This window comes from Vigna umbellata, chromosome 9, assembly GCF_029865625.1.
Source record: "Vigna umbellata cultivar VRB3 chromosome 9, Vumbellata_1.0, whole genome shotgun sequence".
NCBI classification, from domain to species: domain Eukaryota; kingdom Viridiplantae; phylum Streptophyta; class Magnoliopsida; order Fabales; family Fabaceae; genus Vigna; species Vigna umbellata.
The window spans coordinates 23,931,280-23,958,582 of record NC_142173.1 but is presented as its reverse complement, the minus strand read 5'-3'; the positions used below and the strand labels follow the sequence as shown (position 1 = coordinate 23,958,582).

The following is a 27,303-nucleotide window of genomic DNA, read 5'->3' as shown; positions in this document are numbered from 1 at the left end:
TCTAAAACCACCAGCATTGGCGGAGACCTGCCCTTGGGCGAGGAACACGCCCTAGGTCATATACTGCGAACCAATGCAGACTTATTCGCATGGACAGCCGCTGACATGCCAGGAATCCATCCAGGTGTTATGGCTCACAAGTTGTCAATCTTCCGGGAGGCACGACCAGTCGCCCAGAAGAAGCGAAGGTTCGGAGAGGAAAAGCGTCAAGCCATCCAGGTTGAGGTCGACAAGTTGGTGAACGCCCGATTCATCAGGGAGTTAACATACACTACGTGGCTGTCAAACGTAGTTATGGTCAAGAAGTCGAACGGTCAATGGCGGATGTGTGTCGATTTCACTGACCTTAACAAGGCATGCCCTAAAGACTCGTATCCCCTGCCCAGCATCGATCGCCTCGTAGATGGAGCTTCGGGTCATGTCGTATTAAGTTTTCTCGACGCTTACTCGGGGTACAACCAGATCCCTATGTATCACCCCGATCAAAGCAAAACAGCCTTCATCACCGAACGCGCCAATTACTGCTACGAAGTAATGCCGTTTGGATTGAAAAATGCCGGGGCCACTTACCAACGCCTCATGGATAAAGTCTTCCATCATCAGATAGGACGTTGTATGGACGTGTATGTTGACGACATGGTCATTCGCAGCAATTCTGTGGAGCAGCACCTGTAGGATTTGAAGGAGGTCTTCGGCCAACTCCGACGGTACAGCATGCGCCTCAATCCTTCCAAATGTACTTTCGGCGTCCCCGCAGGAAAGTTCTTAGGATTCATGCTCACACGTCGAGGCATCGAGGCCAACCCCGACAAGTGCAGGGCGGTACTAGACATGTCTTCTCCAAAGACTCTGAGGGAGGTACAACGTCTAGTGGGCCGTCTCACCGCCCTATCCAGGTTTATTCCAAAGCTGGCTGAACACATCAAACCCATCCTTAGAAATTTGAAAAAGGGTTCCCCGCAACACTGGAACGATGATTGTGAAACTGCATTCAACACCGTCAAACACATCTTAACCAGTCCTCCAGTTATGGCTCGGCCGGACGAGGGATCCGACTTGCAGCTGTATATCTCAGCTTCCCAGCATGCCGTTAGTGCAGCCTTGGTACAGGAAACACCCTCCCTCAAGTTAATATACTTTACCAGTCGTACATTGCACGGGGCAGAGGAGCGATATTCTCGAATTGAGAAGTTCGCATTGGCCCTTCTCACCGCCTCTAGACGACTTCGCCCGTACTTCCAGAGCCATCAGGTGGTAGTCCGCACAGATCACCCCATAGCCAAGATCCTCCGCAAACCAGACTTGGCAGGAAGAATGGTCGCCTGGTCAGTCGAACTATCTGAGTTCGGACTCCGTTACGAGCCACGGGGGTCTATCAAGGGCCTACATTTGGCAGATTTCGCATCTGAGCTAATCCCTGCCCAACAAGACTCAACGACAACGTGGCTACTCAGTGTCGACGGCTCTTCCGACAAAAAGGGGGGAGGTGCCGGCATCGTCCTAGAAGGACCTGATGGTTCAGTTATAGAACAAGCCATCATATTCAACTTTCCAGTTAGCAACAACCAGGCCGAGTACGAAGCCCTGATCGCCGGATTATCCTTGGCCAAAGAGTTCTCGGTCGAGTATTTAGAGTGTCGGATGGACTCGAAGTTGGTCGTCAGCCATGTGAATGGAGTCTATCAAGTCAAGGACAATCAGCTGTTACGTTACTTCCACACGGTTCAGACCTTACTCCGAGATTTTGCTGAAATTAATATCCTCCATGTACCCAGGGAGCAAAACGCAAGAGCAGACCTTTTGTCTAAATTAACTCATTGTAAAGAGCGAACACAGTTATCCTCCGTCATTCGGATGACACTCGACCGTCCTGTGGTGGAAGCTTTCGTCACCAATGTGTCAACACCTATGACAGACTGGCGACAGAACATCAAACATCTCATGGAGCGGCAGGAGAAAGGAGATAACATCATCGTGGCTGATTCCAAACGCATTGCGCGTTTTTTGTGTATAGGTGACGATCTATATCGTCGCGGCCATAGCACTCCTCTGCTGAAATGCATCTCAGAAGAGGAGGCGGACTATATACTGCGTGAATTGCACACCGGAATATGTGGCTTCCACTCTGGCAAACGCACCCTGAGAGCACGTGTACTCCGTGCAGGGTACTACTGGCCTACGCTCGACCACGATTGTGAGGCTTTCGTCAAGAAGTGTTTCTCCTGTCAAGCACATGGTCACGACATACGTGCACCTCCCGAAGATTTGCATAATATTGTTTCTCCTTGGCCGTTCGCCCAATGGGGTCTCGACATAGTGGGACCTCTACCGATCGCCAAAGCGCAAAACAAGTTCCTCTTAGTGGCGGTCGATTATTTCACAAAATGGATAGAAGATGAGCCACTGTCTGTCATCAGCGCCCAACGAGTGCAGAAATTCATTTGGCGTCTCATCTGTCGTTTCGGTCTCCCTCAGAAGATCATTACCGACAATGGTCGCCAATTCATCGAACGCAAGTTGGAGGATTTCCTTAGCAATTTAGGCATTAAGCATGTCACCTCATCAGTCGAGCATCCTCAAACAAACGGCCAAGCCGAGGCCGCAAACAAAGCAGTTCTAACAGAGCTAAAAAAGCGACTCGGTGACGCCAAGAGTTTATGGGTGGAGGAGCTACCAGAAGTCCTTTGGGCATACAGATGCACTCCCCATGGATCTACCGGGGACACGCCATTCAACTTAACCTACGGCACGGATGCCATGCTCCCAGTCGAGGTAGGCGAGCCCTCATTAAGACGCCAAATCACTGATATGTCGCTTAATGAAGAGCAGTTACGGACGAATCTCGACGTCCTTCCTGAACGTCGAGAGGTTGCCACCATCCGCGCTGAGGCCCGGAAGCGCATGCTATCTCGACGATACAATACCAAGGTCAAGCCCATAGCCTTCAAAAGTGGCGATTTGGTGTGGCGAAAGCGGGGAGAGGCTCGGAAGAATCGAGCCCATGGCAAGCTTGCAGCTAACTGGGAAGGACCCTTTCGGGTTGCAGAGAACATGTTGAACGGCGCATATCGCCTCCAGCTTCTGGATGGACAACCAGTCCCCAATACCTGGAACGCCACCCACCTCAAACATTACTTTAGCTAACGTCCATGTCTTGTTCATTCTTTTTTCAGTTATCAAATAAAGCTTACATTACATCATGTTATTGTTCAGATTCATTTATTACTGTGCTAATGTCGAGTCCCAGGCTTGTCGTACCGGACCCTTCTACACACAAAGGGGTTAAGAGCACACTCACTGGTAGATGTTCACCCTTGAACACCCAGTCCGTTCGGGATACACCCCCATTGGTCGATGTTCACCCTTGAACACCCAATGTGCTTGGGATACACTCACTGGTAGATGTTCGCCCTTGAACACCCAGTCCGTTCGGGATACACCCCCATTGGTCGATGTTCACCCTTGAACACCCAATGTGCTTGGGATACACTCACTGGTAGATGTTCGCCCTTGAACACCCAGTCCGTTCGGGATACACTCCCACTGGTCGATGTTCACCCTTGAACACCCAGTCCGTTCGGGATACACCCCCATTGGTCGATGTTCACCCTTGAACACCCAATGTGCTTGGGATACACTCACTGGTAGATGTTCGCCCTTGAACACCCAGTCCGTTCGGGATACACTCTCACTGGTAGATGTTCGCCCTTGAACACCCAGTCCGTTCGGGATACACTTCCACTGGTCGATGTTCACCCTTGAACACCCAATGTGCTTGGGATACACTCACTGGTAGATGTTCGCCCTTGAACACCATACACTCCCACTGGTAGATGTTCACCCTTGAACACCCAGTCCGTTCGGGATACACTCCCATTGGTCGATGTTCACCCTTGAACACCCAATGTGCTTGGGATACACTCCCTCGGGTAGATGTTCAACCTTGAACATACGGTATTTCCTCACTCGACTATCGCACTCGACTGTTCCACGACACGTTATCAGTGTACTCGACACTCACACTTAACGATCACTACAATAAGTGACCGAATCACCTGAGTTAAAAAACAAACTACAATATCGCCAAACATGCCAAACGCCTTCTATTTCAACGTCAAGCATTCATGTGTTATCAAATTTCACGATCATAGTCATCAACAAAATATCCAAGTATGTATGTACAAATCCTTACTACATCCTAATCTATTACAATTTTAGATGTATCGCCTTCAACAGCTTCAGCACTCTCCTTAGCGGGCTCGTTCACCTCCTTTGCTCTTTCGGGCTCGTTGTTGGCGACCACCTCTTCATCCTCTTCCCCCTCGAGGACAGCGTCCTCCGGAATTTCTTTCAACGGCTTCAGGTGACCTTCATGCACATCCTTACGGACATCAAATTCAGCTCCCTTGGTCGATACCTGAAGCAAGTGCCCGACTTGCCTCAAAGCCTTCCTGAAGCCCTTCTTATGTTCATCCATGACCGCATCCTTCAGCTCCTCGATTAACTCCTTATGCTCAAAGATTTCTACCTTCAGCGCATTTCTCTCTCGGGCCACTATCATCATCGAGTTCTTCGCTTGATCCAGATCCCTCGCCATCTGATCGCGTTCTTGTTGGAGGACCACCCCAGCTTCCCGAGTCTTATTCCACCGTGCCTCACCCTCCTTCCACAGTTCTTCAGCACGCTTCTGCCTGGCCTCACAGCCAGCATGGACCTCGGCAAGCTCTTTCAGTTGGGCACGCACCTTTTCTAACTCAGACCGCATCTGACCCCTATCCGAAGCATACGCCAGATGCCAAGCCAGCGCTTGTGCTCGTGTATTCATCTCCAGCAAGCTGTCAGCAATTTGTTGCTCGCTCATATTCTCGATCACCTTCTTCTCTGAAGCATCCAGGTTGAGGTCCACTCTATGACCCGGCATGAAGGCGCGATCCCATATACCCAGCGGAAGGGGACGCTCAGTGTCTTCAACCACCTCCTTACTTTTCTTTGACGCCTCGCGGTTGGGGTCGACTGTCTTGGCTTTCCTTTTGCGCACAAGGGGCACATCAACTTGTGTTGTCTCCCCAACCGACGCCACTACGACTGGAGGTGGACCAGCTGGTGGCACCTGGGAGCGTTGTCGCTCAACGGACGACCCCGGCCGATTACCTTCATCCCTCTCGCTATCAATGGTCTCAAACCAACTGCGACCACTACCTTTCCTCCCCATGATCTCTGCAAACACAAACATCCATCCACACTGGTCAGCAACAACAGAACAATTTACAAATGTAGTAGGTAAAGACACATACCAAACACCCTCGCCCCCGCGTCATCGAACTCGAGGCAATCTATAATCTGACGTGAAGAGAAGGGGCGTGGCAACGAGGTCAACACACTCAAAGCCTCCAACTCTTCAATCGTCATCTTATCCTCCGGCCACGAGGTAAATTTCAGAGGCTCCTGTGTCCAATATAAGGGAAATCTGGGATTCCCCTCACCATCAAAAAAGAACCGTCGACCAGCATCGGTGATCGACACCTTAAAAAATTTTTCCTTAAAACCCCTATACGATTGCAGGTAAAGCTCTAACATTGCGTTACCTGGTTCTGAAATCAGTGACACCCACCCCTTCGTCGCAAGCGGGCGACATCTAAAGAAGTACAAAAACAAGCCTACAGTAGGCCTAATTCCTAACACCCGACACAACACCCCGAAGGCCTGTACATATCCCCAACTATTGGGATGCAGTTGGCTAGGTGCAACATTCAGGGTTCGCAAAACATCCATTTGGAAAGTGGTGAACGGCAATCTTACATACAAATCGTAGAATAACGCAGCATAACAGTAAAAGAAGTCATCAGCAGCATTCTCCCTCCCATGACAAACCCTCTCATCCTCCCGACACGCTACCAGTTTCACACAAGTTTGATACCCTAGGGTCCTCAACACACAACTATTCTCAATCCAATCCATAAGGATAGCCCTACTCCTAAATTGACTCCTCAGTTCCTTTACCTCACGCGCCGCCCAGGCGTATTCATCTCCGCTAATCAGAGATATCATGCGTCCCCCTGGACCCTCACCACATACGTTTCCATATACAAAGGTTCTCTCCCCATACGGTACTGTGGTAATTGCGGCACATTCCACCGTAGATGACGGCCCCGGCGTTTCGCCCCCAGTATCCTGCCCCCTCCCTTCCATGATCAACAGTAAGTACACTAAGACGAAAGAGATTTTAGGGTTACCTGGTTGATTCTCGTAGTAACGCAGGCACTGAGACTGACGGAAGAAGAAGCACTCTCGCTTGCGGTACACCCTCTCAATGTCTGACCTTCCGCAAAAGTGACACTAAACCCCTTCTGAATCGTGCTGAAGAAGCCAACACCGTTTAATCGTCAGGCGCCGTCGGATTCTTTTTGATCTAACGGCTACTAATTCGCGTCTCCTCACTTCCCTAAAGGAGCGGGAAAACCCTAAAATTCGTAACGCCATGCCCAGCTGTCATCCACGTTTTATCCACGTCTCCTCGTTTTCTCTACGACTCCTCGTCTACTCCACTTCCCCTCGATTCTTCAAACAATACTCAAAGTCCTTCGTAACTTTGTCACCCATTTACTCGGACTTGGGGGGCATGTACTGTAGGATACCTAACCCTCCAACGGTCAACCAATAACAACCACTGAGGGTTACTGTAATGACGTTCGACCACACAGCTTGGTCGATCACTTGATGACCGACCGTAATAGATTACGACCACGTGGCGCTCTCGACCATTTGAGGCTCGACAGCCGCATAAGCGATGTCACGACATGAGACATACGTCCGACACGTCATCCACTTAGATCGACACGAATGATGATCGACATACAGAGGCTCGACAGCCGCATAAGCGGTGTCGCGACATGAGACATACGTCCGACACGTTATCCACTTAGGTCGACACGAATGATGATCGACATACAGAATGTGACACCGTGATCTAGCAGTTAATCAGTTACACACCTTGACTGAATAACGCCGCAAATCACGACCATATATCGTGGAAATAATTGACTCAGTGTCAGCGCACAATTCGACGGTTACAACTTCCACTTCAGTAACGGACCGAATTTTCAGGTAAACGGTTTATTATGTTAATTTAAATATACGAAGCACACCAGAAAAAAGGTACGTTTTTCCCCTAAGAGAAAATTGATTGAGATTTTCATATTTCGAACAACACCCCTGTTGACTTGAGCGTCGGAGTGCCTTTGCAGGTACCCAGCCCACTTTGCTTACGGGGATCAGAGAAGAGAGAGGGAAATACAACACAGTGGAACCAGCGCAAGAGAGAAGCGGAGCAAGGTTGTTAGGTTCGTATCTTGGTCTCCACACCCCTACTGAAACAGTAAGAATTTTTTTTTAATCCATACTCTCGCTCTCCATGCATTTTGTGAACCTAATCTAATATTCAAAATGTGTTTTCCTTTCTCCCTCGTGCCCGTGCGGTTCCAAATTCTTTTGTAAGCAAAATCAATTTTTTTTAAAAAAAAAAACGTTTTTCTATCTTCATGCATGTGTATCCTCTCCCTCCCCATATATAAATAAATATGGGCCTAAATATGAGTTTTGATAAGATTCATCATCTCAATTAAAAAAGATTAAGCTAAAACAAAGAAAATTGAATCTAGTTTTTTTTTTAAATTCATCAAATTTGCTTTGACTTCAAAAAAAAAATAATAGAACGTTGTATAAAATTTCAAATCCAACAAATTGTATTCTCATTTTGAAATATAAAAAAAATGTTAGAATTCAATGCAACTAAAACTAACCAAAATTAATATCTAAAAAAAAGTTAAAACCAAAATAGTAAGTAAAGGCTATATTAACTGAAAATTCAAGATTAAAACAATTATGTACATGAAATTAAATTCATTGCTACTAAAAGAAAATTATCTAAAATCGAAGTTAAAGCATATTATAAATCTTTTTAATGTAAAATAAAGAATTAAATGTGCATAAAAAATAATTTTTTATCTAATTCTCGCAAAAAAAAAAATCGACAAAATCTCCTCAAACACAACATAGATCAACATGTTAAACATTTGCATAAATAATATACAATCAATCTTAAGCCCAATATTGGTCTCAATTTTGATTGTGAAACACAAATTTAAGATGAACTAATTTGTAACGCAAAGTTGATGGTCTATTTATCTAGCATTATGTTTATCCATTTCTTTCAATGTCCAAGATAGGAACTAAATCATCTTGCAAACCTCCTTCCAAATTAATACAGCTAGCAAGAACAAAAAAAGAGTATATTATTATGATATGAGACACTTCAACTACTTAATATGTCCATTTTCTTCATTCGTCAATTCCTAGGATAACTTTTCTAATTGACCCATATATGTAAAAATATAGTTGTATTTATTTGATTATTAAAACTTCACGCAAAAATAGAATAGTGATTGTTTATTAAAAATTAATATAAAAAATATATAAAATATTATAAATCTTTCATCCTATTTTATTATCAATTATTAAATAACTAAATATAAATTACAGTGTAATGAAATCAATATTTGAGTGATTCCGAATTATTTAAAATAAAGCCGAACGCACAAGATATTTATCTAAAATAAAACAACATTAATAATATTTTAATAATAAAGAGTTAATGATTGAATGAATTGAAATAAAAATGACAGAAGATGAAGCAGTGAGGTTGATCTGACGCAAGGGAGGATGAGTGTGCAGGCAGGGACAGGACAGGGTTTGGGAATTTGATGGCAAAAGCATGAGAAAATGGGCCCCCACTCATGATTGGGTCAAGCCCAATGTATAGCCACTTTTATCCAATGGTGGGGAACCATTAGGTACCACTTGTCTCCTTGTCCTCTGTTAACTCTACCCTTCATTCATTCATTCATTATTTAATTAATCTCTCCTTCTCTTGCAATCCTAATGAATGGCATGTGGACCCCTTTCATCCTTTATCTAATTTATAAAATAAATACTATAAGGTGGGAAAGTTAGGTTCATTCCCATCATAAACATATTACACATAATCACCAATTTCAAATCATAATTAACAAATTAATGTTCTAATGCGGCCATGTTTTGGATTTTATGGTTGCTTTCTTTTCTCTTTTATGAGTTAACTATTATTTTTTATTTAGTATTTTTCTCTTAGCATGTCACTTGTTTGTGTAATGAATTTGGTTTGTTTAAGATAATGAATCTCAATTATTAACCAAGTATAATTGTTTTAATAGAATCATCTGATAAACTTTTAGGAATATTTGACAAAAATCATAAAATATCTGCTTCTTGTACATAAATCAGTTGAGAAAAGTACATACTCTAAACAATATTAGTTAACATTCAGAAAACTGACATAAATATCTAACTAGAACTGATAAAGTACACATCTCAATAAACTCAAATATAAATGTTCAAGCTAAAAATCTTAAAAATTAAACAATGTACCTTTGAATTGAATAAAATTAAATTTTAGATAGTCACATCCATTATTTCATCTGAAGTTGGTATAATAAGCCACAACATTATTCAACATAACCATCGTAGAAGAATAGATGTATCACAACACCAACCCTAGTCTAAAATTGTCAATTATTTACGCATACATGTCCATTAACCTTTTTTCATTGTGTCCTCTTTCTCATTATTTGCACTTATAAAAGCAACAATCACATCCTTCAAACTACCATATTATCTTCAAAATCTGCATAAGCTGCAAGCTTTCCTTCAACCTAACATATTCATCTCTCTCATTCCAATGCATATTGTATCTATCTTCTTCGTATTTAAAATATTATTATTATTTGATAAGTCTAGAAACAACTTCATAAATAACGGATTCAAACGTACCTACCTTAATTATAATATGTATGAAATATATGATATTTTATATAAAAACAATATCCATTTATAATAATAGAATTCATTAATAATATTTATATGTTATTAATATGTTTAATAAGACTATAAATACATATCATCATAGGGATTGTGATAACTTAATCTCATAATTGTTTTTATTTACAAATATTTATTTAAAAAAATTTATCACTGATTTATAACTCAATCACACATCAACAAACTAATTTTGGAATGTGAGGATGCAGTGAGGTGGTGCAAAGATAAACACTCATAAGAAATGCAAACTAATTTTGTTGGCCTATTCTACATAATAATTGGCTCACGAGCTTGTGGGCTTGTTGCATGCATAAGGAATAATTATAGACACTGAGCTCAACCAACAATAACTGTTGGAAGTCCTCCATCGACTAGAGATAAGGTCAATTCATACTTTATAAGTGGGTGCAAACCTCACCCTATAAGTCGGTTTTGTGGGGTTGAGTTAGGCTTAAAACCCACTTTCTAACATGGTATCAGAAGAAAATTAATTCTTTCTCACGTTCTTCCGCAACCAATTCTATTACTGCCAAGATCTTCATCTTCTACCTTTTGTTCTTGGCCTTCCTACAATTTCTTCTCCTTCTATGGCTATTCCCTCTGTTACTCTCGCATCGTTATGTTTTATGTTTTGACTTTGCTTTCTAGGGTTTTTAATGAGAAACAATTGGGTGCTTTAATCACTCATAGCCTTGGATTGATTTTTGAGGAATCTGGAGAAGTTTCTAGAGATTCGGGTTGTGAAATTTTTGTCCAATTTTGTGATATTCAATGGCTTCTACAGTTGTTCCTTCTTCTACTAATTCTCAGGCGCAACCACATTCCTCAACTTTGGGACTTTCTCAAGAGCAAATTCATGGTCTATTGGCACTTCTTCCTCAATCTAATCCCACAGTCACACATTCTACCGATCTAGTGAGTTCTCATAATGTTTCCACTTCTTCTCAAGATCAAGGTAATATTTATTCCTAATGGATTCTAGACACAGGTGCTACTAATCATATATCCAGTTCTTTGTCTCATTTTATTTCTTATCATAGAATCTCACCAATTACAATATCACTACCCAACAAGAACTCTTCATTTGCTCATTATTCTGGCACAGTTTCTCTTAGCCCACACCTTACTTTACATAATGTCTTGTTTGTTCCTAATTTTTCAGTCAATATTATTTCGGTCACAAAGTTAACTAAGTCTCTATCTTGTAAAATTACCATTTCTGATTTTTCATGTGAAATACAGGACAAGTCAACCCTGCAGATGATTGGGAAAGCTAAAGAAATAGATGGCTTGTATATCATGATAGTTCCTGCATCCACACCCCTTGGTTCACCAGCTTCTATTACTCTTGAGAATTCCATTGCTTGTTCTACAATAAGACCTAACTCTATAGATATTTGGCACTCTAGACTAGGGCATGCTTCTTCTTCTTATTATATGAAATTAAGCACCATGTATGCCACTTTACCTGATACAAAATACACTCATTGTGATATTTGTCACTATTCTAAGCAAAGGAAATTGCCTTTTCAATTAAGTACTACTGTTTCAAAAGCTCCTTTTGATTTAATTCATGCTGATATTTCGGGGCCTTATTCTACTTCTTCTGTTGATGGTTTCAAATATTTCTTAACTATAGTGGATGATATGTCTAGACACACATGGATTAAATTGATGGCAAGTAAGTCAGAGACACAAGATCACAACTTATTGGCTTTGTTTCTTATATCAAATCACAATTTGGCATTGATGTAAAAGTTGTTAGATCAGATAATGGTAATGAGTTTGCAATGACATATTTTTATAGACAAAAAGGGATACAACATCAATTATCTTGTGTTGAAACACCTCAATAAAATGGAGTTGTTGAGCGAAAACATCAGCACATTCTCAATGTTTCTAGATCTTTAATGTTTCAATCCCATTTGCACATAACTTTCTGGTCTTTTGTTGTTCGTTATGTTGGGCAACTCATTAATATTTTACCTTCCAAAGTTTTGGCATATTTTTCTCCATCTCAGCTATTACACAATGTTAAACCTAACATTACTTACGAGTTTTTGGCTCACTTTGCTATGCTTCAACTCTTCAAGCTCATAGAACAAAATTTCAACCTCGTGCAAGAAAATGTGTTTTACTTGGTTTTAAAAAAAGGAGTGAAAGGCTACCTTTTGTTAGATTTAAACTCTAGGTAAATTTTTCTATCAAGAAATGTAGTCTTTTATGAAAACATATTTCCTTTTGTTACTAGTGACAAGCACTCACCTATTGATACACAAAATTTCTTGGATTTTGTCACCAAAATCATTTCCTCTCCATCACCTATTTTCTCAGAAGTTACTGATCAACCCTCTTTACCACCTACATCTCCTCCTTCTATTGTTCCAAACCCTGTTACTTTTTCTTCTCAACCTGTTTCTGTTGAACCTGCCACTGCTACTCCACAAAGGAAATCAACCAGGCCAAAACATAAACCATCTTATCTGCAGGACTATCACTGAAACATGTTATCTACTTCTTCCGCCACTCAGTCATCCACAGGTACCTTATATCCCATCTCTTCATATCTCTCTTATGATGCATTATCATCTCTTCATAAATCATATGTCCTTAATCTTTCCCAAGTTAGTGAACCTAAAACCGATAACCAAACCATCAAAGATGATTGTTGGAGAAATGCCATGGATGAAGAAATTGCAGCTTTAGAAAATTCCAAAACTTGGGCTTTGACTGATCTACCTTATGGAAAGCAACCTATCGGAGGTAAGTGGGTATACAAAATAAAGAGGCATGCTGATGGAAGTATTGAACGATACAAGGCAAGGTTAGTAGCCAAAGACTACACACAACAAGAAGGCTTAGATTACTTTGAGACTTTTTCACTTGTTGTCAAACTCACAACAGTAAGATTGGTTCTGGCTTTAGCAGCCTCCAAACATTGGTATTTACATCAACTAGATGTAAATAATGCTTTTTTACATGGGGATCTAGATGAAGAAGTATACATGTCTCTTCCTCTTGGCTACAAAACAGAAAAACCAGGGCAAGTTTGCAAGTTGTTGAAGTCTTGGACTCAAGCAGGCATCTAAACACTGGAATTACAAGTTGACAACTACTTTACTTTCTTTGGGCTACATACAATCAAAATCAGATTATTCACTTTTTGTCAAAAGTGATTATGCTCATATCACAATCTTACTTGTTTATGTAGATGATGTAGTCTTGGCAGGTGATGACATCCAGGAAATCCAAAATGTGAAGGCTCTATTGAATGCAAAGTTCAAGATTAAAGACCTAGGCCAACTCAAGTATTTTTGGGGCTTAGAAATTGCAAGATCTCAACATGGCATTAATTTGTCACAAAGGAAGTATGCTCTAGAGTTACTAGAAGATGCAGGATTGTTGGGATGTCAACTTGTTTCTACTCTCATTCAGCCAGTCACAAAATTTTCCAAGACAGAAGGGAAACCCTATTCAGATGTGCATGCCTATAGAAGAATTCTTAGCAGGTTATTATATCTAACCAACACAAGACCAGATTTATGTTTTGTTGTTAGTACTCTCAGTCAATTTCTTTCCAATCCTTTGGAAGATCACTATGCAACAACAATAAGGATCCTGAGATATATCAAGAACAATCCAGGACAAGGATTATTCTTTCCCTCCAACACAGAACATGTTCTCAAGGCTTTTAGTGATTCTGATTGGGCTGCTTGCCCTGACACTAGAAAGTCTGTGACTGGTTTTAATGTGTTCTATGGTGCATCCTTAATCAGCTGGAAATCCAAGAAGCAAGGTACTATATCTAGATCATCAACCGAAGCATAATACAAAGCCTTAGCTTCCACAACATGTGAAATTCAATGGCTTTTGTATTTGATCCATGATTTGAAACAACCTCTACCACAACCAGTTCCTCTGTTTTGTGACAATCAATCTACTATAAAGATTGCACAGAATCCAGCCATGCATGAGAGCACAAAACATATTGAAATTGATTGTCATCTCATAAGGGATAAAGTTCAAGTTGTTGTAAATAAGCTCCTGCACATTTCTACTTCAGCCCAACTTGCAGACATTCATACTAAAGCTTTGCATCCAGCATAATTTCAATCTTTGTTGTCCAAGCTGAGCATTAAGGATATATATGCTGCAGCTTGAGGGAGGATATTTGATTTAATTTATTTTCCGTTCATATTTGTGCATTTATGTTCATATATTTATATTTTGTTTTTATATTTATATTCCATTTTTATATTGCTTTAAATAGAGCTGTCAAAATGGGTAACCCAGCCCGACCCACCACGGGTTAGCCACTTAGTGAGCCAACCTAACCCGGCTCATTTATTAGCAAGCCGAAAAAATTTGAACCCGACCTGACCCATCACGGGTTGGTGGGTTAAACGTGTTGGCTCATTGGCTCACTTAACTTTATTTCATCCTCTTTTTCTGAGATTCTTATAACATGTTACTTTGATCGATCAAATTGAAATAGTAATAATTGGACCAATTGATATAAAAGAAAATGAAACAAAAGAACTCTATTGTTATATATTCTAAGCTATCAAACATAAAATTTTGCCAATTTAGTTTAATGAGACATACACAACCGTTTGAACAAGAAACTACATATAGTCGTTAACAAAAATATATAGCAGAGGAGAACTTTTTGATAGACAACAGCAGAACACAACATGAAAAGCTCTACTGCGAAGTAAAGGTTGTGCATTTTGAATAGATGTTGACTTGGCATACACTCTCAATAAATAGTCCATCGTTAGAGTTTCGATATAATGACAATTGACGCATCTTCGAAATCTCAGCACATATTCAACAACCCAGATAACACATCATCATTAAAAAATGAAATTAAACAACTTTAAGGACAAAACAAGATCTAAACTATAATTAAATCATAATTGAGCCTTCCTTAATCGTCCGTATAGATAATAGTCTGATAAATATAGTATAAATATAGGTGAGTTCCCAAAGTAAAAAAGTTAGCTATTAAAAACTTACCTCTCCAATAATGTCAAGTATTAACTTGAAGATTAGAGTATTTTTCATCTTGAATCCAAACATCTAGACTAAAGACTAAACACATGAAGGTTAAGGATATATCAAGTTGGTGGTTTTATAGGATTCACTCGGTCTTGTAAGTACATTTTGATACTCACTATGTGATTGGATATATTCGTTTTAAATATCACATGATAACTACAAGTAACATGACAAAAGTAAGGGACGCCACCCTAAAGAGAGACGAGATAGTCATATTGACCAAATGAAGTTGATGAAAAAGTTGAAAAAGAAGTTGAAAATGCTAAAGTGGAAAACATAGAAGAGATGGATGTGGTGAGAGTTGAGAACGTCATATTGAAGAAAAAACTAAAAGGGATAGTATAATTGTGGCACTCCAACCTAGTGAGGAGTCCAGATAGGGCATGCGTTTCGAGATTATGGAGTGTCATCATGTCATCACTTTTTCGTAGAAGAGATAATGGAAAAATCCTTCATACCAATTCGGAAGACTCCCACATTGTATATATACAATGGTACAACATATTCAGATGAGCACATCGACATCTATGTCATTAAAGTCAGTGTGTACACTTTCGAAGACACTATCATGTGCAAGGTGTTCTCCACTTCTTTGAAAGGAGCGATCCAAGGTTGGTTTAGTTGCTTACTACCTCAATCAAAATGTTACTTTGACATACAAGCCAGAAAGTTTTGAACACCATTCACCATTAATCAACCCAATCATCTTACATCGATAGCCTTCATGATTATTAGGTAATAACAGAAATAATCTCTTTGTGTATTCATGGTACAATTCGTGAAAGTGACACTTAATACTTGAAACCTAAGCCTCAAAGTTGCAATCATGACATGGTCATTGTCCTAAAATCAAGCCCATTCTCCAACAGCTTATGCAAGAAGCCCACATCAAACCTAGGCGAACTAAGGAAGAGAGTTGCAACATGTATACAACTCAAAGAACTCAAATTTAGAGTCGTGTTAGAACTAAAAAGGTTGCAAGAAGAAGCCCTTGGATAGAAACCGTACATGTCCACCTCTACGAAGACTGAAAAAGTCCTTATGGGGTCTAAGGTTCACAATGTACACCCTGTTGAATACCAACCATGCCTGAATACTGAGTTGTTACTAACAATGATGGAGGACCGTCTAGCAAAGTAGCATTGAATCTTTAATAAGAGCTATGACTAGGAGATTGGAAGAAGAAGAAGGGCTTCAAAGAAGTCTACTCTTGTGGAGGATAATTTACTAGCTTATCTTCATTTCTCTTGAGCTTTATAAATATGTACATAAGTCCTTGCTTTAGATATTGCATTTTGGCCAGGTTTTCATGTCATTTAGGCTTGTTTTTGGCCATTTTCTTCACAAGTGACTGAAATAATCGATTATTTCAGAAGCTTTGGCCTTTTTTTGTGTTTCATCACGATAATATTCAACTAGGGGGAAAGATAATCAATTATTTTTGTCAGACAATTATGGTACGCTAGTTTTGAGCCCTTTTGACTACCCTCTTGAATGGGATGCGATCTAACTCATTTTTAGGCTTGCTTGGGCCTTAAGAAACCTTTTGGAACATGGTTTAAATGAAGATGCTTCCATACATTACATCTACTCATGAGGAAGGTTCAAGAAGATCCCTAGTTCAGTGTACCTTGGCTAATTCATTGTATTCAAACTTTAGATGTATTCACTTCTCTATCCTATAAACAGGAGTGACCATATCTCTTGTAAACTTAACATGGAATTAATGAAAAGAACCTCTACCAAAATTAACAACCTCCTTTTCTCTAAGTTCAATAGGATTGTCTTCTACTTGACTTCTCCTAACCCTTTTCCCTTTATGGTTGGCTCAACCTCATTCAAGATGCATTTTCATACCACTCTTCACACATCATATCCTTGATCATCATATGCTTCCATTTTTAGAATTGCTTCTACATGGAGCCTTCAAGTTGCTTGAAGAAGGTTTCCATCAAACAACACATAGAATCCCAAACTTGTTGAATGTCGACCAGAGCAAGCATTATCGCTACCACCATAACTATAGAAACAACTCTAAAAAGTATATGACCCTAAAGGATAACATCAAAGTACTAATATAGGATGAATGACTACAACGTTTATTTGAAGGGAATACAAAAAGGACACTCGCAACCACAAAACAAACCGCCCTAATAAAAGATAACAGGGAGCATGCCCTAAGAAGAGAGGGTAACACCAACAAGAAAAAGGCTAATCAATACAATCTTTAAAGCGTTGTTGGTGATCAGGCATCGCTACTTTTACTTTTTATGACACTACTAGGTCGAGGTCGACATTACCTTCAAGCTATCAATGTAGCATTCCCATGTCATTTGGTAATCCACGTGGATCATCATGGTCTTACAACATTCAGATGAGAACTTCATATCTGATACGATCATGTCCAAGAAAGAGTATAATCGCTTCTAAATTTGAATCATTAAGAGGCACGACAAAAAGAAATCAAAGAAGAATGCGGAATAAGACTAGGATGAGGATGCCACAATATAGCAAATTGATAAGTCTTGTGAAGATTTGTCACAAAGATGTTAATCTTTGATAAGAATCATAATTTTAATTCAAACACCAAGAAAATCCTTTCTCGAAGAATGCAAGTGCATATAATATGACTTTAAAGTGTTTACGTTAGCTTTTGATACCTCTATTATAAGCACATAAGTTTAAGAAAACCTAAAAACTCTAAAATAAAGCCAAAAACACATAAAAATAGTAGAAAAAAATTACAGACGTAGACTTTCGCCTAGTGAGGTCTTCTCACCCAACGAACACAAACTGACTCACTTAGCGAATTTAACATTTTGTAAAATTAAAATAAAATTACAATTTATTGAATTTCCTAAATTATTCTTCAATTGTGCTCATGATCTTCATGTTCTTTAGGTTTTCTCCTTCATGGAACATTATAAGATTCAATGAGACGTGTTTTGATTTTAACATTCTCATAGATGCTTTGCATTGCAAATTTTCTTCCTCAAGTTCTTCTCATATATGTTTAGGAGATAGTCCTTTAACATACTTTCCTTCTTACATTTTTCAAGTTCATACCATTTGAAGATTACTTATCATTCTCCTCCTTTTGGAGAGAATTTGACTTGAATTGTAGAAGATCTTATGCACAAAAACATAAATCAAAGACTCAAATCTAAAACAATCCAAAATAGAAATTTTGCTAAAATGATATTTGGATCTTGAAAGAGACAAGTTTCTTATTATCAAAGGCTTTGGAGGTCTGCCTCTATGGTCAAATACACACCTGAACAAATTATCAAACATTTTTAAACTTAAGATGTAGTGCTCAAAGAAAATCAAAAGAATATTGTCCAATAAACACTTAAACTATAAGTATGACTTTGATTGTCCTTAGGTTGCTTAGAGATGGACAAACAAGCTAACTCATGTGCATATATTTGCAAATTTGCATCCTTATTCATAGATTGGTTAGCAATAGGAAAACAAACTAACTCATGTACAATTATTTTTAAATTTGTGTCCAAACTAAAAATATAGCTTTGAATTTCCAAAGTAATTAGCAAACAAGCTAATAGATTATCAAATATAAATTCATTGAATTCCAATCTTGTGCCTTTCTTTTATGCCATTCTTTCTTCCTTTCATTATTGTTGTATTGCTTCTTGATGAATAAATCTTTCCTAGGCAACAAAACAAAATGAGATGAATTATTACTTCCCTTCAATGACAAATCAGGATGGTTTTTTCTTTCTTTTTCTTTTTCTCTTTTTGTACTCATATTTCTTTTACTTCCTTTTTCCTCTTTTCATTCTCTTCTTTCTATTCTTTTTCTTCCTCTTCTTTCTCTTTCTTTTCTTTCTCTTTTTTTTGTCCTCTTCTCTCTTTCTTTTCTTTCTTTTCTTCCTCTTCTCTCTCTTTTATTTCTCTTCCTTTTCTCTCTTATCTCTTTCTTCACCTTCTCTCTCTTCTTTCTCTTCTTTGCCTCTATTTTCTCTTTCTTCCATTTCTATAAGTGTTTTTTTCTCTTATGCTCTTTTAAGCTTCTGTTATTGTTTTCTTTTCAATGCATCTAATTTTTGCAAAGTCATTTCTTCCTCTTATTTCAAATATGGAATGTAGTTTTAAAGGTCATATTAGTCATGGGACATGCATTCCAATTAAGACATTGCCGAGTTTCATGCCCATAGCCTTCAGATTTGGAACATCTTATAACACTTGATTTAACTCCTGGAAAAAAGAAATTCATGCTTGTGCTTCATTTTAATACTAGAAATTTTGCCATTGAACTTTACAATTTTGGACTCCAAGGCATTAATAATCTCCATCAAGGAATAAAGAACACACAACTTCCAAAAGGATGCCTATGTTGGAACATGTGGCATTGTTCAATATTCATAAATACTACAAAAGGTTCAAAAAACAAAATAAGATAATATATTTAGATCCTCACCACTCGTCTAAGTGTTTTATTCAAATTTCACTCGTATATCACACTTATAGGCTTTTTTCTTGAATGTACTTTCTTGCCTTTTATCATTCAAATTCCCTTTCACACTTGGCAAAGAACTCCAATAGATTATGAAAAGAGTGAATAAACAATGTGAAAAACATATAGATATCTAAATATTGACTCAAAAGGTCAAAGAAAATACAAAACATTAGAAAAAAAATTCAAGAAAATTTTAAAAGACATAAAATAAAAAAATTAGAGAATAATAAGGCTTCCAAAAACGTTAAATGAGACCACTAGGGAACTCTAAAATAAGACTAAATATAATTCAATAGATTAACTACCATAAGCAATAATGTAGCATAATAATTGTGTTGAACTCTACAATTTTTTTTCTAGTCTTGGATTCTTACTTCTCTTTCAATATATATATATATATATATATATATATATATATATATATATATATATATATATATATATATATATATCTGTTTTCCTTTTTCTTGGATCTATTATTCTTTCTTCTTTTTTTTTCAATTTTGTACTAACACAACAATAAAGAAAACTAACAAATTGCCCTTCAACCACAAAAGCTCGTGTAAGATCAAGGTAAATAATTAATTGAAACTATAATTAACAGAAAAATAAAATGTAGAAGTGCACAATTTAAATGAAGAAAACAAAAAATTAAAAACTCAATGTAATTGGATAAATTATTAAGGGTTTTACTACTTATAAAATTCTAAAAACAATTAACCGAACAGAATTGTAAAGCAAAGCACAAAACACAAACATTCAAGAATTTTTCAATTTTTTTTAATATGAAAGAAAAATAAGATAAAAGAGTATTTTCAAACTAGAACTTTGCTCTAGATACCATATGATATGATCCTATCCCAGAAAAGGTATGATCACTTACGAATTTGAATCCTCAAGAGACACAACAAAAATATTAGAGAAGAAGAGGAATGGGATAGGGATGGGGACACCATAATCTAGCAGATTCATAAGTTAAGTGAATATTTGTCACAAAGATGTTAACTTTGATAAGAATTAAAGTTTTAGTCCAAGAACCAAGATAATCCTGTATCAAAGAATGTAAATGAATATAATATGACTTTAAAGTATTTACATAAGCTTTTAGTACCTATATATAGGCACATAAATTTAAGAAAACTTAGAAACCCTAAAATAAAGCCAAAATCTTATTAAAATAATAGAAAACGAAAAATTGCAAACGCGGACTTTCGCCTAGCGAGGCCTGCTTGCCCAACAAACACAAACTAGTCCGCCTAACGAATATAACATTCTATAAAATTAAAATAAAATTAAAATTTATTTAATTTCCTAATTATTCTTCAATTATGATCTTCATGTTATTTAAGTTCCCTCCTTCATGGAACATTATAAGATTCAAAGACATGTGTTTTGATCTTTGACCTTGTCATAGATCATTTGAATTATAAATATTCTTTCTCAAGTTCTTCACATATATGTTCAAGAGATAGTCTTCTATCAATATATATATATATATATATATATATATATATATATATATATATATATATATATATATATATATATATATATATATATATATATATATATATATATGGGGTTGCCATTATTACTCTAAGTTTGTTTAGTGAAGGTCAACCGAGTATGACATTCTACAATGTGCTGACATTGATTATATGATAAAAAACCTTAATAATTTTGTATTTTTTACTTCCCTCTCTGAATTTAGTGTACAAATCGATATATCCTTGAGTGTTTATTCATTCTCCCAATAACCCTACAATCTATTTGTCATGAGGTGTGATAATGTCCTTAAAGAATCTCAGTCATTTGGAAGGTTTTCCAATACAATATACCCATCAAGTTGCCTTGATCTATTAAAGTCTTCATCACGAAAAAGTTAGCAAGTTTAACTATGATCCTTAATGGATCATCGTGGTCGGGTTCTATGGAATGAAATCATCACCCATGAAAGTGATGTTGGAGAAGAGAAGTCAAATGCACAAATTTTGAAGAAAAATGAAAATGAAAAATTACACACAATATTTTAAATACTTATTTATGTAAAATATCCTGTGGTAAAAGAAATCTCTTACGATTAGATATAAAAGAACTTATTTATGGTTATGTTGGTAATAAGATGTTTACTTCTTATCTCAAAAAAATCAAACATAAAAATATTATTCTTATTTATAAAAATATCACCACACTTATTTAACGTTTTGATTATTTATATCCAACATATATCATATAACTTAATTGACGTAAATTTCAATTATTCTTTAAAATTTAAATTATATTTTACGACATATGAAAATAAGAAATATTTCATTTAAAGTTATAACTTCACATCCGATAAAGTAAAAGTAATAACTTCTTTTGATTGATATATTATTCTATTTTTATATTTTTTTCGTACAAATTAATAAAGAATATAAATCTAGAAATATTAAATTTTTGTATGAAAAGATATATATTAGGAATCAGAAGTGAATATGCCTCTTTACATTATTATCAAATCGCCTCTTTTTTACGTCATCAAATCACTTGAGAAAGATAAAGTCTGATATTTTATCATATAAACATATTAAGCATACACTAGTGGAATATCTTAATCATAAAGACAACTGTTTCATATTTATTTTAAAAAAATATTATCAATAATTATAAAAGGAAACATAATTTTTTAAAATGGAATTTCATTTTCTTGTTATAATAATCTCAAGAAATATGTGAAAAATATATCTACATATTATTGTAATTTGAGTAATGCAAATTTACCTTATCTCATTATATAACCTTATCTTTAACAGATAAGTATAAATGAAATAGTTTTCAAATTTCCTATGTGCTATTCGATAGTCACAATCTTTATTACATTCCTAATAATAAGGAAATTCAATCACTTTAGTTGAATGATATTTTCACCTATCCATCTAACAAGTACATACATAAAAAGAAGAAATAGATGAGTGGGGATTCAATGATCTCAACCTACACTTACTTTCAAAAACACAAAACTTTGTAAGAGAAACCTAAAGTTTTCTAGTTTTACTTTTATATCAACCTTGACAATGATTTTCCAAGGATTATATTTTCCTTTTTCGGAATTACCTAGAGTACTTATATTTCTCTTAAATTGGTAACTAATTCATCACTCATGAATATCAATATATCAATATACCAAGAGTACTTGTTCTTATTAAATTCTCATTTGAAATGTTTAACATTTGTTGGAATTGTCAAATTTGATGAGATGAAAAATCTAATGCAGGTCATTATCCATCATTAACTTTTCATGCAAAACGATAGGTCAACACATATATCCTTTGATACCGTCCTCATCAAGAATACCCAGTTTGAAGATTTTATCCATCATTAATGCCTTTATAAGCTATGTCTATTTCATTATATTAATAGCTTTAATCTTATCATTTCTCAACACCATTTATTATAGAGGTATTTTCATCTCATTACAAAATTAGTGCATGTAAATACATCTATCTCTCAGTATAGAAATTCAATTATATATGATTAATATTAAATTTTATTTCATAAAAATTGAATATACTAAATATGTGAATTTTTTTTCTATACAATACTAAACAATCTCAAGCCAAATACAAATAACTCTTTTCGTAGATAATGCTCACCAAATGATATTGATATGGCGCGATATCATCAAACAATGCAAAACATATAATGCAATATATATTTTTTCATTTGAAATTTTTTGTTTAACAGAGCAAAGGATATCTAATAATTATGAAATATATATGGCTAGAAAGCTTTTTAATCTAGTTTCACAGTAATTATTTTTTCAATATTTTTTTACAAGTTGGTATGTACAATTAATTTATTAAATCAGGTTAAGAATTTCATAATATAATTGTCATATTTTAAGGATATTACTATTTGTTTCAAAGTCTTTTCAAATTCAAAGTGTAGTATTTTAAGTCTATTCGCTAAACAAATTTGTTTCATATAATTTCATTAAGTAAAACATGAGTCATGAAATTTGTATAATTTCATCCGGAGTTTGATATGGAAAATTAACTTATGTTCATAAATTCTAGAAAAATAGAAAATGATCTTAAAATATCTAATTATATATATTTGGATAGAAAATTGCATTTCATAGATTTTTAGAATCAAGAATTAAAATTTAATATTCTAGAATCAGAGAGATCAAGTTAAACTTTATAATTGAATATAAGAAATCAAGATAATGTATATATGAATTCAACTCAGACAGCACTAATAGAACCAACTGTAATTAGGAAGACGAGAAAGTGACGGTTTAAAAGGGTCACTAGTTTAAACTTTGTTTTCTTTTTCTTTTTTCTTTAAAATTAAACTCTCGAAATTATTTTAGTTCTTAAATTTTCCCCAAACATAAAATATTGGATGATGTATCCAGTCTTAATATTTCTTACAACTTTAAAAGACTTATAGGCACTAATTAATTTTTGTTGTTGTTATTGAATTCAAATATAGATGTATTATATTTACTTGTTTTAATATATATGTCTCATTAAATATGTTATTTCAGCTCTTTCACTATTCTATCTATCCTTTTCAAAGCACACAAAAATTACATGTAAAATTACATGTAAAATTTTATATATATATATATATATAAACTTTATTTGAGGATAAGTTCAGAAGATAAAAGAATAACTTGGATCAAATACAAAATGTAAATGTAAATATAAGGAAGAAGGTGGATTGGAAATTAGAGATATTAAAAAGTTGAACATAATTTTAGTACCTAATGGAAATGGAGATTAGGTTAAGATATGTGAAATATTTTATTAACGGATATTAGGCAATTAAATATTGTATTAGTTTTAATTTAGATATTATTATACCTTGTGCAGATTTGTGCACCTGTCATTATAGGATTCTTGTGTGTGTATATATGGTACTCTACTCTTTGAAATAATACATCATAATTATTCTTTAAACCTTTTAATATGGTATCAGAGCCACGTTGGAGCCTATCCTAGCGATATTTCTTGTTTCTTGGGCATTTCTATTCCACCCGCTATCAGGCTGTTATCGAACCACCCAATTTCTACTATCACGTACGAGATGTCTATACCTCGGCATAAAGGGGTGTGTTGGAAGTCCCACATCGATTAGAAATAAGGCTAATATAAGTGAGGTGCAAACATCACCTTACAAGCCGGTTTGTGGAGTTGAGTTAGACTTAAAAATCCACTACTTAATAGGGTATCAGAACCATGGTTAGAGTCTATCCTAGTAATATTTCTTGTTTCTTGGACATTTCTATTTCACCCGTTATCGGGTCGATTATTGTATGAAATCTACATGGATCAATTTATGTCATTTTCTTAATGTTATAAGTAAATAGAGAGGAATACTAACAACATACACTAAAATACACTTGTTTTAACACACATTCTATGGTTGATTAAAATTTATTGGAAACTACAAAATCAACATTGAGGTTCCCTAAACAACGGTATTAAGACTCATTTTTTATTTTCTGATTTCAAATAAATTTCAGTAAATAATAGCGTGTTTAAAAATAGTATACTGGTATGCTCTGGCTCTAATAATATGATCCTTAATTTCTAAAACCTTTTGATTTAACACTCTTCAAGGCTGAGGACATGAACTCTGATGATTTTGGGTTGCTCTTGGCATAGATTTCTTATCTTTCACTCATACATTAGCATCTGTCATTTTTTTAGAATGAGTGTGCCTGCCCTGATTATGTGTGATTGTTGTATTAAATATGTACTGTAAATAAAACCAAATTCAAATTCCGTAATCTTATTTAGAATAGTAAAAGTATGGATAATAAAAAATCCAATTTCATATCATGAGCATCATTTACATTACGGACAAAGAAATTGCGAAACTGAATGTAAAACCTTAACCACACAAGTGATATATCAAATAATTTATTTTTATTTTAAACCAACGGCTCATTTAACTATCATACACATGCATTTATATCTATTTTAAAACAAAAAACAAATCATGAATTCATCACAAATTTTCAGTTTTGTACATGATGTTAGATTCTGGAAAAAATAGCTAAATTATTAAAAGGTGTTTAGACGTCCTTATGGTATTTTAAAATAAATAATTGTAAAACTCCGGTCATTTTATTATAGACTAGTGGTCTTGTGTTTAATTATTGTGTTAAGAAGTGAATTTTAAGTCTAACTCAATCCCAGAAAACTGGTTTGTAAGGTGAGTTCTGCATCCACTTGTATATTCTAAATTAGACTTATCTCTAGTCAATGTGGGACTTCCAACACCCCCCTTCACGCCGAGGTATATAATCTCGAGCGTGAGATTAGACATTAATGAATGGTCCGATAGTGTCCCGATAGCGGGTGGAACAACATGCCCAACAAATCTCGCTAGGATAGGCTCTAACCTGGCTCTAATATTTGTTGTTTGTTGGGGATATTGTTTCACCCGCTACCGGGTCGTTGTCGGACCACCTATTAACGTCTAGTCTAACGCTAGAGATGTATATACTTCGGCGTGAGGGGGCGTGTTGGAAGTCCCTGGAAGTCCAACATCGCCTAGAGATAAGACCAATTTAGAGTATATAAGTGGGTGCAAACCTCACCTTACAAGCCGGTTTTGTAGGGTTGAGTTAGGCTTAAAATTCACCTCTTAACATTGTGCATGCATAAAATGTTTATTTATTTATTTTTTCTTCTTATAACCTTATTGTGTAAAGTAGGCTTATATGATTACTTGTGTGTGATTTTAGCATGTTGTGAACAGTGGTTGGTGTGGCTATCTTTTTTTTTTGCTTGCTTGTCGGTGTGTGTTCGAATCTTGTTTGGAGCAACTGTCACTGTGCAATATTTTTAAAGTTCTCTACATTCATTTTTCTAGCCAGACTCTCTTCTGTCGAGCTCGATGGAAGCCGACCAGCTTTTGTTGTGGACGACTAGGTTTGACAAAGGTTGGTCAGGCTTCGTAGTAGCCGACCAAGCTGTGCTGCCACTTTGTGTTGGGTTAAGGGTGGCTGACAAGAAGGTTATATAGGGTGTACAATAGTTTTTAAAGTAAACTCTCTAGGTTATATAAGTGATATTAGGGTCTAAAAGGTTTGCACAAGAAATAAGAAACTAGAGAAAAGAGAGGTTGTGAGGTTGTAAGGATAGAACCATGAGGTATGAATTAAAGAAAAGAATTATGAAGATGTTATAAGGCTAGAGTTGTGTGTTGTTGAAGGAGGAACAAGTAGGACTTGAAGGCTTGACTGGATTAGAAGTAATGGGAGCTAACCTTCACTATTTGTGTGTGATTTCCATGGTGTGTGTTGTTATTTGTTATGTATTGTAATTCCTTGTTGTGCTTGTGTATTGATTTGGGAGGTCTCGTGCTCTAAATGCCTTGTTGGTGATTGAACCTTGTTGGATGGTATTATTGTAATTGTTTGTATGAATTCCATGCCTTGTCTTTGTATGGTGTTGATAACAACCTCTTTGGCTAGGTTGGGCCAAAGCTAGAAGATGTGCATAGAAGAGTGTTTCCTTTGATGAGTGGTGCCGAAATGTGGCGGGAAGTGGTTTAAGGTTGACGAGCTATGGTAGGGAAAGGGTAGAAGCTCACGGCCTCTAAGAGATATGGTGGTGGTGGTGTAGTGTTTGGTGGCTCCAAGAGAGGTAAGGCCAACTCAAGGGTCGCTCTAGTGTTTAGTGACTAGAAAAGCCTCTAGGGTTGCTCTAGTCTTGATCTAGGAGATGTATGGCCAAGTTTAGGTAGCATAACATTACATAACATCCACAATGATTACAATAGAGGAGACACATCTATATATATACAAGGGTGTCTCTTAAAAACTCTAAAAGCATGTTCTTCCACCT

General features: G+C 36.3%; 1 protein-coding gene across 1 annotated transcript; it reads right to left on the bottom strand.

The window, feature by feature from the left end:
- Positions 1-4,198: 4,198 nt before the first annotated feature.
- Positions 4,199-6,189, bottom strand: LOC148192983 (uncharacterized). The gene is made up of 2 exons (XM_088098487.1): positions 5,295-6,189; positions 4,199-5,217 (listed from the first exon to the last, which is right to left on the bottom strand). Exons 1-2 carry the CDS (start codon positions 6,187-6,189, stop codon positions 4,199-4,201), a joined length of 1,914 nt encoding a protein of 637 aa, XP_087954613.1.
- Between the last annotated feature and the right edge of the window lie 21,114 nt (positions 6,190-27,303).

Excerpts from the sequence above, each read along its gene's own strand:
- LOC148192983 (XM_088098487.1), bottom strand. The coding sequence starts at position 6,189 with ATGGAAGGGAGGGGGCAGGATACTGGGGGCGAAACGCCGGGGCCGTCA. Across the intron at positions 5,218-5,294 it reads CGCGGGGGCGAGGGTGTTTG|AGATCATGGGGAGGAAAGGT; the intron begins GTATGTGTCTTT and ends TTGTGTTTGCAG.